A 19,330-nucleotide genomic window follows, 5' to 3' on the forward strand; every position below is an offset into this window, starting at 1 on the left:
ACACACATCCGATCCCATACGGGTCTGCCAGGTCCTCTAGCACAAGGTAATGCAGAAATTGATCAATTATTGATTGGTAGTGTGCTGCAAGGCTCTGAATTTCATAAAAAAACATCATGTTAATAGCAAAGGTTTGAAGAAAGAGTTTTCTATTACATGGCAACAAGCTAGGGAGATTGTAAAGAAATGCCCTACTTGCTCTTTCTATAACCAAACGCCACTGCCTGCAGGGGCTAATCCAAAGGGCACCCAAAGGAATGAAATCTGGCAGATGGATGTGTTCCACTTTGCAGAATTTGGAAAATTAAAATATGTTCATCACACCATTGACACTTATTCAGGCTTTCAGTGGGCAACGGCTTTAAGTTCAGAAAAGGCTGATTCAGTTATCACTCATTTATTAGAAGTCATGGCTATCATGGGTATACCTACACAAATAAAGACAGATAATGGTCCTGCTTATGTCTCTAGGAAAATGAAACGGTTTTTTGATTATTACAATATCAAGCATGTTACAGGTATACCATACAATCCTACAGGTCAAGCAGTCATAGAAAGATCAAATCGAACTATAAAGGATATGTTGAACAAACAGAAAAGGGTGAAAAACACCCCCAGAAATAGGTTACATAATGCTTTGTTAACCTTGAATTTCCTCAACGCTAATGAGAAGGGAACATCGGCTGCAGAAAGACATTGGATAATGGAAAAGTCTACTGAACTAAATCAACCAGTTTATTTCAAGGATGTGCTGACCTCACAATGGAAGCCAGGAGATGTGCTGCGTTGGGGAAGGGGATTTGCTCTTGTCTCCACAGGTGAGGAAAAATTGTGGATTCCATCAAAATTGATAAAGGTTCGTTTTGATGAAGAGAAGCCAGTTGGGAAAGATAAATAACAATTCAATCACATGGATGGCAATCATACTGATGGTAAGTAATACAGATAGGTTGGGGGCAGGGTTCTCTTCTTATCTCCACAGGAAAATACCCATCTTCAAAGAATTTAAGGGACCCCTAATATTTAATTACTGATGGAGGGACTTGTTCTGTAAGTATTAATTTTTTATATATATATATGTCTTAAACTTTCTTTGCTTTTCCTCATATCTGTGTCTTTCTTTATATGTCAGTATATGTCCTCGTTGTTAATGTTTAAATTTCCCATAACAAGCAACAAATTTTCCTACAGTAATCTTTGAAGTTTCCAGGATGAAGATGGGGCCCCACAACATCAACTCCATCTGGTTTTTATGACGTCATGAATTTTTTTTTAAAGCGCTAATATTAGACCTGTTTTTTGGTACCAACTACAAGAGACAATTTCGAATGGTGCACATTTTTGACAACACTCTGGTCGGACCTTCTCAAAACGCTCTGAGACTAGTTACAATTTTCTTAGGTCAAAGGTTAATTTGGGAATTTTACCATCATTTGCTTTCACAGGACCCCCTAAGAAGAACGTCGCCCCATGTCAGCTAAAAGCAATCTTAGAGGACGACGTCCCCTCTCCCAACAGAGTTTGCCCTCAGGGTTGGGGACATCTTTTAGTGGTTGGTTTAGGGTTGAGGGGATGGGGTGATAATTTTTTGAAAAAAAAAAGAGAGAGAAGAGGAAGAAGAAGGGGGATTAACTGGTTTTATGGGATGATTGGTATTTGTGACTGTTTCTTGTATATTGATATGTTGAATATTGAATGTGAGTGTTCCTACCTCTATTTTTGTATGAGTATGCTTATAACTTTGTCTATATTGTATTGATACATCTACCATATTACATTGTACATTTCTACCTCTGATACTATGACATTGTTTACAGTTGAAGATCATTGTCTTCATATATTGCACAGTTGTTTATTCTTTTAGTCTTCAAAGTTAGATAGGTATTGAGAATTATATGTTTGTCATATTTATTTTTAAGTTAATCAGGTCTTTTAGTTACATAGAGATTATATTTAGTATAGATAGTGTGATCTTCAGCCTCTTCGAAGAGCTGTAGAAAATGGCCTTTAATCTAACCTAAAATTTCTGTGCCAAAGAGACACAATTACTCCTGGCAACACCACTCTACTCCCGAGAGAACGTTGAGCACCAAAGACACTCCACTGGGAGCATGTCTTCTTGGCAGAACTGGCCTTTGGGTTAAGAAAAGCCCATACCTCAACTTCTGACAAAGATACAGAATATCCCTAAGTGGATGAAACAGGATTGTCTTATCTTGCCAAGACAGGGTAGGATAGTCCTAAGAAAGTTCCTTGCCTTTAATAATGGTATGCCAGATATGTTAGGCCTTAGCCAAAGTTGGTTGACTCAACATTGCAAACGAGACTTTGGGTGATTGCCCAGGTAGTCAGTTGTCTCTGTCAATTGTTGCACATTTTGGATATCTCTCGATTGTTAAGTAATATTTATTCCCTTCTCAGATCTTTGACGGAGTTGAAGATTATATAATTGTAGTTACTCTCTATGTTATTTAGACTCCTTGAGACAGAATGTTTAGCAAAAGTTTTGTTCTCAATATTGTTTGTTATATTTATTATTTGTTATTATTGTATATAGTTGTATTTGGTTTGGTTCTATCTTATTTAGACAAAAGGGGGAGATGTAGGGACATAGCCCCACCCATTGGGGGCGTGTTCGCCTCGGGCTAATGTTTACGGATAAATCTGCCAGGCGTGAGCCCAGCAGCCCTTTTCTTTTGCTCCGCTTTTCCTGTGCTCCGCGGGAACCTGTGGTCCTGTAAGTCTATTTCCTTATTAAAGCTGTATATATCTATATAATCTGTCTGCATTCATTTGCGCCACCACAGGTTAGTAGATAATCATCTAAATAATATTCAAGATTGTAGTCATATTAGTTAGGTTTTCTAGATATATAGAGATATATTTCAGTTAATTAGGTATTCTTTAAGTCTTTCAGAGACCTTCAGAATATGGCATTTAAATGTTTTAAAAATTTAGGACTTTGGACCACTTCTTCTTTTTGGCCTTGCCACCGGACTTACTTACTGGGTCTTTGTCTTTTTTGGCCGACTTTCCGGCATCTTTCTTCTTCTTGTCATCCTTGGGCGGCATGATGAAGATCGGAGAGTGGCGACAACCACTGCAGCCTCCCAAAGGCAAAGTTCGGGACAAGCTCAACAATCTAGTCCTGTTTGACAAAGCTACATATGACAAACTCTGTAAGGAAGTTCCCAACTATAAACTTATTACTCCAGCAGTGGTCTCTGAGAGACTGAAGATTCGTGGTTCCTTGGCCAGGGCAGCTCTTCAGGAGCTCCTTAGTAAAGGGCTTATCAAGCTGGTTTCAAAGCACAGAGCCCAAGTAATTTACACCATAAACACAAAGGGTGGAGATGCCCCAGCTGCTGGTGAAGATGCATGAACAGGTTCAATCAGCTGTACATTTGGAAAAATAAAACTTTATTAAATCAAAAAAAAATTAGGACTTTTCATGACAGTGAGACATATCTGCTCCTGGCAGCACCAATCTACTTCAACAGGAAAATGGATATCAAAGAGGCTCCTTATGGAGTTTATTATATGAACTGGACTTGCAGGATCCACAAAGAAACGACTGATGAACTTTCCTAAAGGTAAGATGATCCTTTGGGGATCCTGCTTCATGAGTCTGTGAGACATTCTGCAGGATACAGGAAAAAGTGACTGGCAAACTGTCAATATAGGCAAACCTGTTTTTGAAATTTCCTGCTTCATGGAAAAGTCTGCTGGATACTATGGGCCTGTAGGCTGAAGATGGATGCCGCAATGGTACAGAAAAACTTTGGGTAATTGTCCAGGTAGTGAGATGTCTCTGTTAATCCTAGAGTTTTGGAAGTTGTTTACAATGTACTTTCTGTTTACTTCAATAATATCATATCTTTCTGGAGTCTTTGATGGAGTTGAAGAATTTATACTTATAATCATAGTTTTCCTTAGTTATGGTAATAAAGTATGTATAAATATTGTAACTATAATTCTTGTTTGATACCTGTTTTGTTATATGTAATTTTACTATGTTGAAGGGTAAACCTTCCTTTTATTTAAACAGAAAAGGGAAAATGGTGTGAGAGGTCCTTCTGTCTGTGTGTTGCTTTCATTGGTTAATTAAGGAACTGCTTTGGGCCTATAACAGAGCTGTAGGGGAACAGAGCTAGTTAGGGAAAATGAAATGAAATTCTTGGAGGAAGAAGGCAGAGTCAGAGAAAGACACCATGGACCTGCCATCAGAGATAGACATGCCAGAACTTTGTTGATAGGCCACAACCTGGTGGTGATATACAGATTAGTAGAAATGGGTTAATTATAAGATGTAAGAGTTAGCCAATAAGAAGTTAGAGCTAATGTGCCAAGCAGTGTTTTAATTCATTCAGTTTCTATGTGGTTATTTCGGGGCTAAGCTAGGCAGGCAGCTGGGATGAACAAACAGCTTCTTGTGACACTAAGGTACAAGCCTTAGAAAAATCTAATAAAACAGATTACAAAAAGTTTCAAACCAAGGAAGTATTTAATGGAGAGCCAATTTCAGCATTGCATTATAAGAATAGAGAAGAACAGCCTAAGATTTTCAGACAACCAACATTAATATAGTCAGTAATAAGATAGAAATTGCCAAATGGCAGAAACTCAGTTACAGCTAAATGGACTCCTGTGCCATTGTTAGATTTAAAGAGATTAAAGGAAGCAATTGTCTTATAAAAGATTGACTTCACCAGTAAAATGAAAGAAACCAAATTTAGAAACTAGACAAATAATAATTGAATCTCTGCCTTTTGAGAATGCCAGTTCTCTATGTAAAAGGATAATCAGGCTGTTCAAGGCAAGGTCAGCACCTTTGAGGAGTGGATCCGAGATACAATTAATCTAGAATTTCATGAACATGATGATGCATAGATAGAAGAGGTGATTTCCAGAGGTTGGAGGAAAAACTGTAAGGTCAAATGTTGTAATGTGACAAAGAAGATCACCTTAAAAGGGATTGCAGATAGTGTATTTCTAGAAACAATTATTTTTCTAATAAAAAAATATATGCGCACGCCTTTAATCCCAGCACTCGGGAGGCAGAGGCAGGCGGATCTCTGTGAGTTCAAGGCCAGCCTGGTCTACAAGAGCTAGTTCCAGGACAGGAACCAAAAGCTACGGAGAAACCCTGTCTCGAAAAATCAAAAAAAAAATTCTTTTAATAACCTAGATTCTTCCATTTTATGACAATGAGACATGTCAGCTTCTGTTAGCACCAATCTACATCAGAGAAGAAAATGAACATTGAAGAAACTCCATATGGAGTTTTCTTTCTTTGTGGCAAAAATAAGCCTCGACCGCTGACAGTATGCTGTCCTAATTGGACAAGCGGGACACCAAAGGAAGTGAATGCCAAACACTGTCATGACACGGAATAATAGCCTTTCAGAATATCCTGCTTCACAGAATAGTCTGTCAGATATATGCTAGGCCTGTAGGCCAAAGATGGATGCTCCAACATTATGGAGGAACTTTGGATGATTGTTCAGGTAACCAACTGTTCTGTTTTTTTTTTTTTAATTTTTGATATTTTCTTGCTTGTGCTTCTTGCTTACTCAGTTAATATTACCTCCTTCTTGAGTCTCTGAGGGAGTTGAAGACTAGATATAGTTTTCTCTGTTCACTAGACACAGAAAGTAAGCTATGATAGTAAATTAGGTTCAAAAATTTTGACTCACCAGGATAGGATTTTCTATGAATTTGTCAAATGCAAATGTACTAGAAGTTGTTGATGTATTTGTTGCCTGTATATAGTGTGTATAGTCATTGTACTTATTGTATGTAGTTCTTATAGTATTTATAGCCTTTCTTTTTGTAGTAGACAAATAAGGGAAAATGTAGAAGAATATTATTTGTATTTCATAAATAAATCTTGTCTGAAGGCCAGATGCAAAACCAAAGCCACTAGGGGTCAGAATATTGTGTCACACACCTTTAATCCTAGGATTTGGGAAACAGAGTCAGATGGATCCCTGGTATTTAAAGGCCACACTGGGTTGTGCAAGATCAGTGCAGAATAAATCCAGGTGGTGGTAGTTCACACCTTTAATCCTAGTCCTAGGAAGTTACACACCTTTAATCTCAGCACTAGAGGGAATATAAAATCGGAGGAGAGAGAGGCTTCGTTTGTTTTTAGTCTTCATTGCCAGTTTTGGACGAGATAAGATACCTCCAGTGGTTTGGCTGCTTTATGTTTCTGGTTTTTAGGCTGAAACCAAATTTCTGGCTCTGGGTTTTTATTATTTGTGCTACAAGGAGTGAAAGAAATTACAAGTGAAAAGATGCTATGAAATCACTTAAACTGGATATGACAGGGAAATTGAAATCACAAATTAACAGCATGTGTTTTTAACTGCACAAAAATGGCACAAAATTTAATCATGTAACATTGCATCATTAATTAGGAATGGACTGATGAGTTCTCTCCTTTCATTGAGGATATACTGACAGTTAAAGACTGATTGAGAAGGGGTATCATTTTCTTTAGTGTTTTTTTTTGCTTGTTTGTTTGTTTTGTAATCACAGTGAAGTTGAAAAAACTTCAATAAATAATTCCACACACTTGCTCATATAAGCAACCTTATAGGCTGTGGGTCAAAATCAGTAGATACAGAAGGACCAGTTGAGAAAAAGGGGCATCATCAGGATTATATGGTGGGCAAAAGAAGGTAATGGGTAGTCAGTATGATCATAAAACATATACAATGAAATTCCCAAAAAGCAAATAAAATAAAATATTCTTAAAGGGAATTAATTTATCTCTTAATTAATATAATAATAGCTAGAATTTCCCTAAAAACATACAAATTATCCTTAAACATTGATTGATAGATTCCTTATGGTAAAACTGGCTTTTATTTTGGCAAGTATACAAGTATTCTATTTAAATTATGCACAGAGATGTTGCATTCCATACATTATATAATAGTGTTTTATTCTTGAGAGTAATATTACCTTAAAAGTTATCAAATAGAAACTTCTCCACGCCAATGTTTTAAACTTGACTTTGGTTGAGAATAAAAGTGTTATAAACAATCAAATACAATTATTACTTGGATAATCCTGGGGCGATAAATTGCACAAACCCTGAGGGAGGTAAGAATAGGTCTCATAGGTGGATTAACTCTCAAGAAACTTACATTAGATTCCATTCACTATTAAAGTGGAATCTTGGGTTTTTTTCATTTTGCTTTTATGCTTAAAACATGATGCAGACAATGTGAGAAAAGCATTGGTAACTTTCTCCTCTGACTCAGTGAGAGCTGTTCTTCTCTATTACACATGGCAAAAAGTGTTGGATACAAACAGTAATTTCATCACCAGTGAATAAACAGGGTAGGAATGTCTTCAGCATTTTTTGTACAATTTACATATGGTTATAAAGATAAAGCAAATGTTTTCATTTTCAGAAATAAATAATTATGATAAAATGATTTATAGTTTTGATGCTGTGGTCAACACACTATTTGTTTCAAACACTAATTTTTCATTTCTTAAGTCTTTTTGAGAGAGTTGTAAAAATTGATGATCAGTGAGAAATTTTACTATGAAATTCAGAGACTATAGAAGCTGATAAAATAATATATACAGAGCCCAAAAAACAGTACTTACAGGTAATAACTGCTCATGTGCCCATAAAAAGAGTTTTCAGATTGTAAATTCTTTCTCACCCTCCTTCTCTTCCTATCATCCCTGCATCACTTCTCCTCCTCCTCTCTTCTCTCTCCTGTCTTACTCCCCTCCCCTCTCCTATGCTTTCTGTCTTAGTTACTTGATTTCTTGTCCTTGATAATCACACATTTCTTAAATTTTAATGTAAGCAATTGGTGTTTCATAATAACACCTTTGTGTTGAAACCATGTCATGGTAAAAAGGCACCAATTTTTGTGTTTTCTATTATTCATGCAATCAAATTTCACTTTTTTTCTAAAGACATGAGTATGTATGAGTATACTCACGATTCTGATATTTCTATGTAAAGACAGCATGCTTTGAGGTTTTGTAAAGAATACTGATATAGGGTTAGGGCAGATAGTTCTACTAAACTCTACACAATATTGAAAGTGATTATTAATATATTATTTGTACAAGTGACATATAGTAAGACAGATATATATTACATCCAAAACTTAACACAAAACATGACACAAGAAATAATATCATGTTCAAAGATACCTATGGTATAAAATAAAGAGGCTTCTGATTTTATGAGCATGAGATTTTTGTCTCAGAATGTTCTAGGAAAATCTAAATTGTGTCTTTGAACTGCATTTAGACTGGTCATTCTTCCAAACTGAGCTAATTTACCAAGTCATCAAAGCAAATTTTCAAAAATCCACTAGGAAAGATATGAGAGGAACCAGAGAAAAGAGCTTTTTTCCAGTGTTTCTAAGATAAGAAAGTTGAGACATGAGTGAGTACATCCCATGTTCCTCTTTTTGGGTCTGGCTTACCTCACTCAGGATAGTGTTTTCTATTTCCGTCCATTTGTATGCAAAATTCAAGAAGTCATTGTTTTTTACTGCTGAGTAGTACTCTAATATGTATATATTCCATACTTTCTTCATCCATTCTTCCATTGAAGGACATCTAGGTTGTTTCCAGGTTCTGGCTATTACAAACAATGCTGCTATGAACATAGTTGAGCATATACTTTTGTTGTATTTTTGGGCATCTCTTGGGTATATTCCCAATAGTGGTATTGCTGGGTCGAGAGGTAGGTTGAACCCGACTTTCCTGAGAAACCGCCACACTGCTTTCCAGAGTGGTTGCACAAGTTTGCATTCCCACCAGCAATGGATGAGAGTGCCCCTTTCTCCACAATCTCTCCAGCAGAGGCTATCATTGGTGTTTTTGATTTTAGCCATTCTGACAGGTGTAAGATGGTATCTTAATGTTGTCTTGATTTGCATTTCCCTGATTGCTAAGGAAGTTGAGCACGATCTTAAGTGTCTTTTGGCCATTTGAACTTCTTCTGTTGAAAAGTCTCTGTTCAGCTCAGTGCCCCATTTTATAATTGGATTGATTAACCTTTTACGGTCTAATTTCTTGAGTTCTTAATAGACCTGGATGGAGGTGGGTGGTCCTTGGACCTCCCACAGGGCAGAGAAACCTGCTTGCTCTTTGGGCTGAGGAGGAAGGAAGACTTGATTGGGGGAGGGGGAGGGAATGGGAGGTGGTGGCGGGGAAGAGGCAGAAATCTTTAATAATTAAATAAATTAATTAATAAAAAAATAAATTAATAAAAGTAAAAAAAAAGAAAGAAAGGAAGAGAAAAGGAAGGCAAAAAAAAAAAGAAAGTTGAGACATTTAAGGATATTACCAAGTCAACACTTGTTAGGGGAAAAACGGGATTAGTCATCTTTGGAGAGCTTCTTTCCCAGAGAATGGTAGAAACAAATTCTATTGAGACACAGAAAAGTAAAACTTCTTTTATTAATAGCTAGCAATAATAGATGAAATTATCTTGGACTTATGAACATTAACAAGAACAGTTTCAAATGTAATTTGAATTTATGATTATCATTTGTAATAAGTGTTTTTTACATAAAATTCAAAAATATCACCCAGAATAACAACCTTTCTTCTCATTATTCTCATTTTTTTTAATTTTAAAGATATTTTATATTAACAAAGAAATTCTGTGCTTTGTAGATATATTGTTGGCCAATTAGCCTTGCCGTTAAGATAATGGACCTTGTGAATAGTTAGGCACAGGAAGGCAAACTTCCCAATTTTATTGCTCAAGGGGATAACTAGTGAAATCCTATATAGGTCTAGACTTTTCAAGAATGTAGCTATTAGAGATAAGAATTTCATGGACTATTTTTCCTCTCTTTTATGTACCCAAGCATTGTTTAAAATAATGTGGATGTCAGCATTTGCAAGTTCCTTTTGACTTATATTTTATAGAATAAGATGACAAAATCTATGAAGTTGAATGAGTATGGTGTCACAAGATTTTAATCCTAGTAGTTTGGACATGGAGGCATAAAGATCAGGAATTCAAATTCATTCAAGTTATCTGGTGAGTTTGATTCCAGCCTGAGTTATATAGGACCATGTTAACACCATTAAAACAAATAGAAAAACCTTATCAACTTTTAAAAATATCTATATAAAGAACAGAGAGTTGGGATGTGGTACTTCACTCAATAATACAGCCATTATTATTAATAAATAATAAAACATCAAGCCATTTTGACACCTTTTTAAAAATACATTTTTATTAATCATTTGAGAAGTTTATATATGTTGAGAATATATTGTGATCATATTCCTCTTCTGGTATGCTTCCTTCAAAGAACAGAGAGCAAACAATATTTAATTGTAATTCTATTACTTTGTATTTAGTCTAATTTTAGATTCATGCTAATGAACCCAATAAAAAAATGGGGCACTGATCTGAACAGAGAATTCTCAACAGAAGAAATTCAAATGGCCAAAAGACACCTAAGGTCATGCTCAACCTCCTTAGCGATAAGGGAAATGCAAATTAAAACAACTTTGAGATACCATCTTACACCTGTCAGAATGGCTAAAATCAAGAACACCAATGATAGCCTTTGCTGGAGAGGTTGTGGAGAAAGAGGCACACTCATTCATTGCTGGTGGGAATGCAAACTTGTGCAACCACTTTGGAAATCAGTGTGGCGATTTCTCAGGAAATTTGGGATCAACCTACCCCAAGATCCAGTAATACCACTATTGGGAATATACCCAAGAGATGCCCCATCAAATGACAAAAGTATCTGTTCAACTATGTTCATAGCAGCATTGTTTGTAATAGCCAAAACCTGGAAACAACCTAGATGCCCTTCAATGGAGGAATGGATGAAGAAAGTGTGAAATATATACATATTAGAGTACTACTCAGCAGTAAAAAACAATGACTTCTCGAATTTTGCGTGCAAATGGATGGAAATAGAAAACACTATCCTGAGTGAGGTATCCCAGACTCAAAAAGAGGAACATGGGATGTACTCACTCATAATCGGTTTCTAGCCATAAAATAAAAGACATTAAGCATATAATGTGTGATCCTATAGAAGCTAAATAAGAAAGTGAACCCAAAGAAAATCATATAGTCATCCGCATGGAGAGGGGGAAGTAGACAAGATTCCAGGGCAAAAACTGGGAACTTGCGGGTGAGGTGACATGGGGCAAAGGGGAAATGGGATGAGAAATATGAGAAGGGGAGGATGGGAGGAGCTCGGAGGATTGGGATGGTTGGGATATAGGAAGGATGGATACGGGAGCAGCGAAGTATATATCCTATCTAAGGGAGCCATCTTAGGGTTGGCAAGAGACTTGACTCTTGAGGGGTTCGCAGGTGTCCAGGAATATGTCCCCAGCTGGTACCTTGGGCAACTAAGGAGAGGGAACCTGAAATGACCCTATCCTATACTGATGAATATCTTGCATATCACCTTAGAACCTTCATCTGGCGATGGATCGAGGTAGAGACAGAGTCTCAATTTGGAGCAACGGTCTGAGCTCTTAAGGTCCAAATGAGGAGCAGAAGGAGGGAGAACATGAGCAAAAAATCAGGACCACGAGGGATGCACCCACCCACTGTGACAGTGGAACTGATTTATTGGGAGCCCACCAAGGCCAGCTGGTCTGGGACTGAATAAGCATGGGTTGATTCCGGACTCTCTGAGCATGGCGGTCAATGAAGACTGATGAGAAGCCAAGGACAATGGCACTAGGTTTCGATCCTAATACATGAACTGGCTTTGTGGGAGCTTAACCTGTTTGGACGCTCACCTTTCTGGACGTAGATAGAAGGACCTTGGTCTTCCCGCAGGGCAGGGAATTTGGACTGCTCTTCAGTATCGAGAGGGAGGGGGAATGGAGTGGGGAGAGGAGAAGAGGAGTGGGGATAGGGGGAGGGAAGTGGGGGGAGGGCAATATTTGGGAGGAGGGGAGGGAAATGGGAAATGGGGAGCAGGTGGAAATTTTAATTAAAAAAGAATAAAAAAAAATCCTGTATCATTTATTATTCTGCTAATAAAATGTTGAAAGCTTGGAAAAAAAAATAAGATAGAATGGAGGTCTCTAGACTACCACTAGCACTGATTCATTAATATGACCACACATCTTTACTGTATGCATTTGTCAATAGTGAAAAGAAAAATGAAAACATTTGTCTAAACTAAATAACAGATTTTATTTATGTTTAGACTAATTTTCAATTTTGATTTTATAACATAAAATTCAATTTAAAATAAAATTAAAGTAAACAACTTTGGTTAATTATACCCTAAATTATGTAAAATCTTAACCCTTGTGATCATAACTATATAACTACACTGTAGTCTCTATTTAGTATGTATCATTAGAAAAATGATAGTGCCATTTTGTTTCAAACTAATATTAACTAAAATGTAAAAGATGATGCTAAGATTTAATTAATCTTAAAATTAACATTGTGCCTGTGTACTTTGGAACATATCAGACAGGGCTTTTTTGCTTGTGGTGTGGTCTTTATATTCTACCATTAATTACTCAGAACTTTAGAAAGTACAGTGGGTGGAATCCATCATATCTCACAACTATCAAATCAAGTATCCTGCCTTGTGAATAAATATAAGAAAACTACTTAACAGCTTTGGTTATGCAAAGCAAAAGTTGTATCTAAAATCAAATTCACTGGTGCATGTCATTGTCTAAGGTCACATATTCTTGGCCTTTAACATCTGTTCTTACAATTTTTGTTTCCATTATTATTATTATTATTGTTAGTCTCTTAAATGTGCAGTGGTGTTTTGCCATGGGTGTCTGGTACCCTGGAACTGGACTTTGAGACAGCTGTGAACTATCATGTGGATGCTGGGAGTTGAACCAAGGTCCTTTGGAAGAGCAGTCAGTAGTCTTAACCACTGAACCATCTCCCCAGGATCCCCCATAATTGTTTTTATATGGTCACCATAAAAAACTTTGATAATTCATTTATTAAATCTGTCTGTGCAAGGGAAAACATGAGATAATTGCCATGCATAACATTTTGACATTTTCATTTGACATTTTGCATCATCCTTGCAGAAGATTTAGAGTTAATCCATATATATTTTAAATCATATACACTGCCAAATTATATTCTCTGAAAAACTCAACTGTATTAATAGCTGGCAAGTAATTAAGTCTCAAGAGTCTAAATTCTATTAAATGAGTACTCTTCTTCTTCTTCTTCTTCTTCTTCTTCTTCAGATATATGGTGCTACCAGTCTCCATGTTTATCTGACAGGATCCTTCATTTTGATTCCTCGCTGCTGCCTTTACCAAGATGCCTTTCCTATATGAAGAAAATCATAACATTATGTAACTTTTGCAGAAAGGGGGAGACAGCAGAATGGAAAAAAAAAACAATACTACTTTCCTTGAGGAAAACAATCTCTGTTTTTGCTCAGTTGACTCTATGGATGCCTCCTGGGTGTTCATGCCTGGTCTCTTAAGATCCCAAATTAGTCATCTGCTCTTTGCTTTATCTTAACAAATTCATTATAAATTTTGAGGAAATAAAATAGAATCAATAACTCTTGTTACATACTTATGACTAAGGTGTGAGTCTTGGAGATTATTGTAGCTTGTAGTTGCACTAATTTCATTTAGTTTTCATGAAAGCAGCCTTATTTATTTACAAAGTTCTGGCCATATTTTAAAATAATGAATTAAAAGTGAAATCTCCAAATTACATACATATAACAGACAGAATTTTCTTTAGTGAAATGTAGGCTGATTAACTTGATATTTCAATAGCCTCCATAGTTGTAAACAAATCCTTAGTGCAGCCAGATTTTCAAGTGAACAATTTGCCACTTCTTTTGTTGGTAGGTAAGTAATCTGATTGATCACTAATCATCTTTGGCTAATTAACGCAATGTCAGACAATATTCTTAAGTTGTGATTCTTTGTTCATATCTAGATTATAGTATTGAATTCTCTTTAAACCTTTCACTTCAAAAACACTCAGATTATGATAGAAGATGACTATTCAAAGATACATTATTTTCTTCCACCAGAGAAAAGATTCCTTCATCCACAGTGTTTAAAATGTGTCTATTTTATGGTATTCAAAAGTTTATTCTCATGTCAAGTCTGTATGCTATATAACTACACATTTTATAAACAATCTAATATTGGGTTCTAAATATTAGTAAGATAGATCAAGATAATTTTGTGTAAAGATACAACAACTTGTTCATAGTGATTTTGAGATTGTATTTTTTTAAATTATAGATGTACTTGAACACATTTTACTTTCACCATTGTCTTATGAATCATGAAAAACCAGAGCTGTGTCACTGAGTTCATATTCCTGGGCCTTTTACAGGACTCCAAAGTTGAGAAAATATTGTTTGTTTTATTTTCTTTGGTCTACCTTGCAACTATTGGGGGCAATATGATAATTGTGATGACCATTATATACAGCCCTGCACTGCTGGACTCCCCCATGTACTTCTTCTTGATATTCCTGTCCTTATTGGATGCATGCACTTCTTCTACTGTCACTCCCAAGATTATAGTAGACTTCTTTTATAAAAGGAAGACCATTTCCTTTGAATGTTGTATGATACAGCTGTTTGCTGTCCACTTCTTCACTGGGGTAGAGGTGATTGTCCTGTCAGCCATGGCCTATGACCGCTATGTGGCCATTTGCAAACCCTTACACTACTCTTCCATCATGAACCGGAGTCTCTGTGGAAATCTTGTGGTAGTTGCCTGGGTAGGAGGCTTCTTGCATTCTATTATACAAATTATCTTCACTTTGCAGCTGCCCTTCTGTGGACCCAATGTCATTGATCATTACATGTGTGACTTATTCCCATTACTGAAACTTGCCTGTACTGACACACACTTTTTTGCAATTTTGGTGTTTGCCAACAGTGGGACTATCTGTATCATTATTTTTTTCTTATTGGTTGCTTCCTATGGTGTCATCTTGTTCTCTCTGAGAGCCCAGAGCTCTGAAGGGAAATTTAAAGCTCTCTCCACCTGTGGGTCTCACATTACTGTTGTTGTTTTGTTCTTTGTCCCATGCATATTAACATATGCAAGACCAACATCTGCATTCTCCTTTGAGAAAAATGCTGTTGTATTTACAACAATCTTGACACCATTGCTCAATCCTATGGTTTACACTTTCAGGAATAAGGAAGTGAAGAGTGCCTTCAGGAAAATGAGGAAAAAACTGATAGTGGTATCTGACAAATATTAAATATTATCCTTGCTATGCTATGGAAATGGATAAGTAGATAAGAACATTTCATGCTGTGCAAAGAGAAAAACATTGGTTTTGATATCCAAAACTCATTTCAGAAGCGGGGCATCACAGTGCCTCATAACCTAGTGCTGGTTTAGAACAGATAAGTAGATTCCAGAAGCTCAGAGGACTACTAATCTATTCAAACAAAGAGATATAAAAGTTCATTCCAGAACTTATCCTAAGGCAATCAGGTAGTGCACAACAGATGAACATAATCAATGTCATTTTATGTACTTGTATATATACATGCACAAGCACAAACAGCATACTATCCTTATGTGTACAAACATGTATATGCTCCCCACTCACTTGTTCGTTCATCTCCATACAAACATCAAGAAATAAAGGATATACTTCAATGATCAAGAAGTCAATATTTACCTATGCATTTACTACATTATTTAGCTATAATGCAGAATAAAAAAAATTTTTTTCTTTAGAGGGTCCTTCAACATTTGAGATGAGAAAACATTTTAATGTTTGTTTTTGAGATTATAATATGAATACATTATTTCTCCTCCACCTTTTCTCCCTTTAAAAACTCCCATATACACCTCTTTGTCCTCTTTCACAGTCATGACCTTTCTCATTGATTGTTGCTATGTGCATATATGTATATACATGTATATTCCTACATATAACTGTCTCAGTCTACATAATGTTACTCATATGTACATTATTAAGGCAGAACATTTGATATTGGATGGCTAATTGGCATGCTCTTTCCTAAGGAAGACTATTTCTCACTTCTGTCAGTCAGTTATGGTGATAAACACTGGTAGGATATGCTGAAGAGGCAGAGAGGCAGGAGGATACTAAGACCTCTCTTTTTGAGATTATATATTAATGATAAAATGTCTAGTTAGTATTGTTACTTGACAACACAAGTTAGCATGACAATGAAATCACAGTTTTATACTCTCATAGATATAATAAAACACTGGAAGAGGTTGAAGTATTAAAATGCTTTTCATTTAAACTATGCCATATTACAAAATTAGGTTGATAACCTGCTTGTGTATTGAAATTAAAAAAAAATAACGAATTTACTCCAAGGGAAAAATAAGATTCTAAGTGATACTGTGAGACATCATATCCAGGAAATGCATCGAAAGAAACATGAATTTGAGCTGAATTCTGGATGTTCCGGTATCATTTAACTTTATTTTTAAATCCATAAGTAATTTCTCCTAGATGAAGTAATAACTCATCTCAATGAGTTCTGTCACCTAATTCCATATGGGCAAAACCCATAAACTCTTCCTCTTCCAATTCATGCAAAAGCAGGTGTGACAAAGGCTAAGATGCTGACAACATATCATATTTTTCCTACTCTTTACAGGGAAAGAAAACACAGAAAAGCCAGACTGAAGATTAATTTTCATAAAAGCCATGCATTTTGAATTATTGAAGTATTTTATCTTTCCAATTTTTTATAATATATACATATATAATGATTATCATTGAAGATCATTGAGATTTAAGTATATTCTATATCACTATGGATATCTTATGCTGTCTGTAGCTGGTCAAAATGAATTAGCAAGGAAATAATTTAATAAAGCATGCTTTCTCTTTGGTATGACTGACAGGTCAATTACATTTAATAGGCAAATTACTAAATACTTATACTATCTTTGTCTCTCCTTAATTTTACATGGCATATTCAAAGTACTAGAACCTACAGAAGATAGATGACATTATATTGTATTCCCATTAGAGAGGGTATAAAAATTAATATCTAGATTAAAACAATATCTGAATAATGTGTATAAAATCAATAACAGACTAAATGTGTGATAGAAGTTCAGACATTTTGGGGTGATTCACCCATGTATTTTCTGTTAGTCATCAGACTCAAAGGAAATTCATCTTAATGTCATTATCCTACAAAGAGAACATTTTTTTCCCAAAGTTGTTCATTTGTCCCCAAGAATTTCCTTAGAATGATCATCTGCCATCAGTGACTCAAGTGATTTATGAAGCTACTAATGCAATGTTTAAAGTAAAAGCATAAAATAAATTATTTTTTCCATAGTATACTATTCAAAACAGGTTTGTTTTTTCCATCACATATCAAAATCAAATATTTTCCTTTTATTATTTTAATTCTGAGTATTCAGTTGTAGATTCAATACTGGTAATGATGTGCCAGGAGAAAGTGATGAGAGGTTAGGGAAATCATCTCTCCTGATGGATGTGGAAGAACTGAAATGGAAAACTGACAACTCAAGGCTGGAGACCACAAGAGGCACATTGCATTCCAAGGTTCATTTATATTGTTACAACTCCTTTTGTAACAATTAACAAGTATAGAGCTAAGTGGAGAATCATGATTCATGGGTCACTATGTTCAAGGTGACATAAAACACACATTGTTTTTTTAGTAAAACATCTAAGGTATGTCTTAAGTATTATTTAGAAATTGAAGAAGGTATTAAACATTCTTGAATTAAAATATTTTTCTTCTTATCCTATAACTTAAATATAAAACTACAAAAATGATATTACCAAGTAATTTGTATAAATATACAAAATAAATTGAAAGGTGAGATCTTCAAGATAACTCAATTGCTATCGTACTTTTTGTCTCATAATTTGTGGGACTTTTAAATTTGGCTCCTTGGTAGCCATTTAAATAGCCAGGACAGTAATGATGGTCATGCCTATAACTTTAATTCTAGCAAAATGGGACTCAAGGATGCATGAAGTGCACTTGCCAGTGAGTCAAGCTAAACAGCTGAAGTCCATGTTCAGCAAAAGACTCTGTAACAAAATTATAGGGGATAGAAGAAAGAGACGTTAATGATTGTCTTTTGCCTGTGAATGCACATGTGGGCCCAAACACACACGTACTTAGAGGTTACACAAAATTAATTAGTTAATCAGATTATTTGGGTCAATGAAGAGAAGAAATAGAAGCAAACAAGCTTTGATAATAAAATAACTGGAATGACAGACATCATAATGCGAGGTGTGAGTGTCCCTGTAATGAGAAAAAATAAACCAAGCTTTAATGGAAATGAGAAAAAAGGTGCTGTAGGAAGCAGATATAAAATCAATGTAAAGTCACTGTTATTCAGGCTCTAAGTCATCCAAGAAATCTTGAACAGAAATAATCCACCTGACTGAAGGGCATGAAAACATGCTTTGAAACCAAGAAATTTTTATATGGGAAATTCTAGGGTTTGAAGGTATGAAAACAAATTATCAGCTTTTATAAATACTAATTTTATCATTTCAGAAAAAAAGTCGAGTCTTATTTCACAGTCCTAAATAAATATAAGGCTTTGAAAAGTGTGAAAGGGTTAGAATCCCTACAAAATAGTACCTGAGAAGCTGCTGTTTAAAAATATGTAGGTAAGCCTCAGCTACAATGGAGACACCAGACTATGGGATATAACAGAAGACAAAATTACTGTGTAGGGAGTAGAAAGAAATCAGGAGAAAGGTTTCTTTAAAATAGGAGGTATAACTAGAGACATGGGGGCCTATTACCTATTAACTCCAGAACATTGTTGCATAATGCTTATAAGTTCTAGAGGGTGGAGTATATGGAACTATAGTAATTGGAGTTTATACTACTATATTTTGCTATTTCTTTCATTGTAGCATTCTGTTCTATGGCCTTTTTCTTACCTTTTGGAATGGGAACATTTATTCTGTGTTCTTACATATGTAAATCATGTACCTTCCTTTTAGTTTCATGGGGTTGCCCTTTGGAATGCTTTTAATATATGTTCTCTACACTGGTAAGAATTCATCATCAAAAAAGTTCTATTCAGTGTGTTAATAGGGAAAAATCATCAAAGGTCTTAACCATCTTTGGACAGTGTATACTAGAATATTGATTGGCCAGGGAAGATATGCCTGCTACTGCAATAGTTGCATGAATGTTTTAGAGGTAACCAAACTTCTTCATATTAGAGTTTTTAGTCATTTCCCATATGCAGAGATTGAGACTGCTCATTCATTTCCCGGCTGTCCAGATCCAAATAATAACACAGAAACTATATTAACTATAACACTGCTTGGCCAATAGCT

General features: G+C 35.5%; 1 protein-coding gene across 1 annotated transcript; it reads left to right on the plus strand.

Annotated features, from left to right (window-relative positions):
• Positions 1 to 14,302: 14,302 nt before the first annotated feature.
• LOC130879064 (olfactory receptor 4C15-like) lies at positions 14,303 to 15,238 on the plus strand. Its single transcript, XM_057777070.1, has one exon. It carries the CDS (start codon positions 14,303 to 14,305, stop codon positions 15,236 to 15,238), a length of 936 nt encoding a protein of 311 aa, XP_057633053.1.
• The last annotated feature ends 4,092 nt before the right edge of the window (positions 15,239 to 19,330 follow it).

The sequence above is a fragment of the Chionomys nivalis genome, chromosome 1 (assembly GCF_950005125.1).
Source record: "Chionomys nivalis chromosome 1, mChiNiv1.1, whole genome shotgun sequence".
Taxonomy (NCBI): Eukaryota; Metazoa; Chordata; class Mammalia; order Rodentia; family Cricetidae; genus Chionomys; species Chionomys nivalis.

What these genes read in the sequence shown, in the direction of transcription:
- LOC130879064 (XM_057777070.1), top strand. Translation starts at nt 14,303, where the DNA reads ATGAAAAACCAGAGCTGTGTCACTGAGTTCATATTCCTGGGCCTTTTA.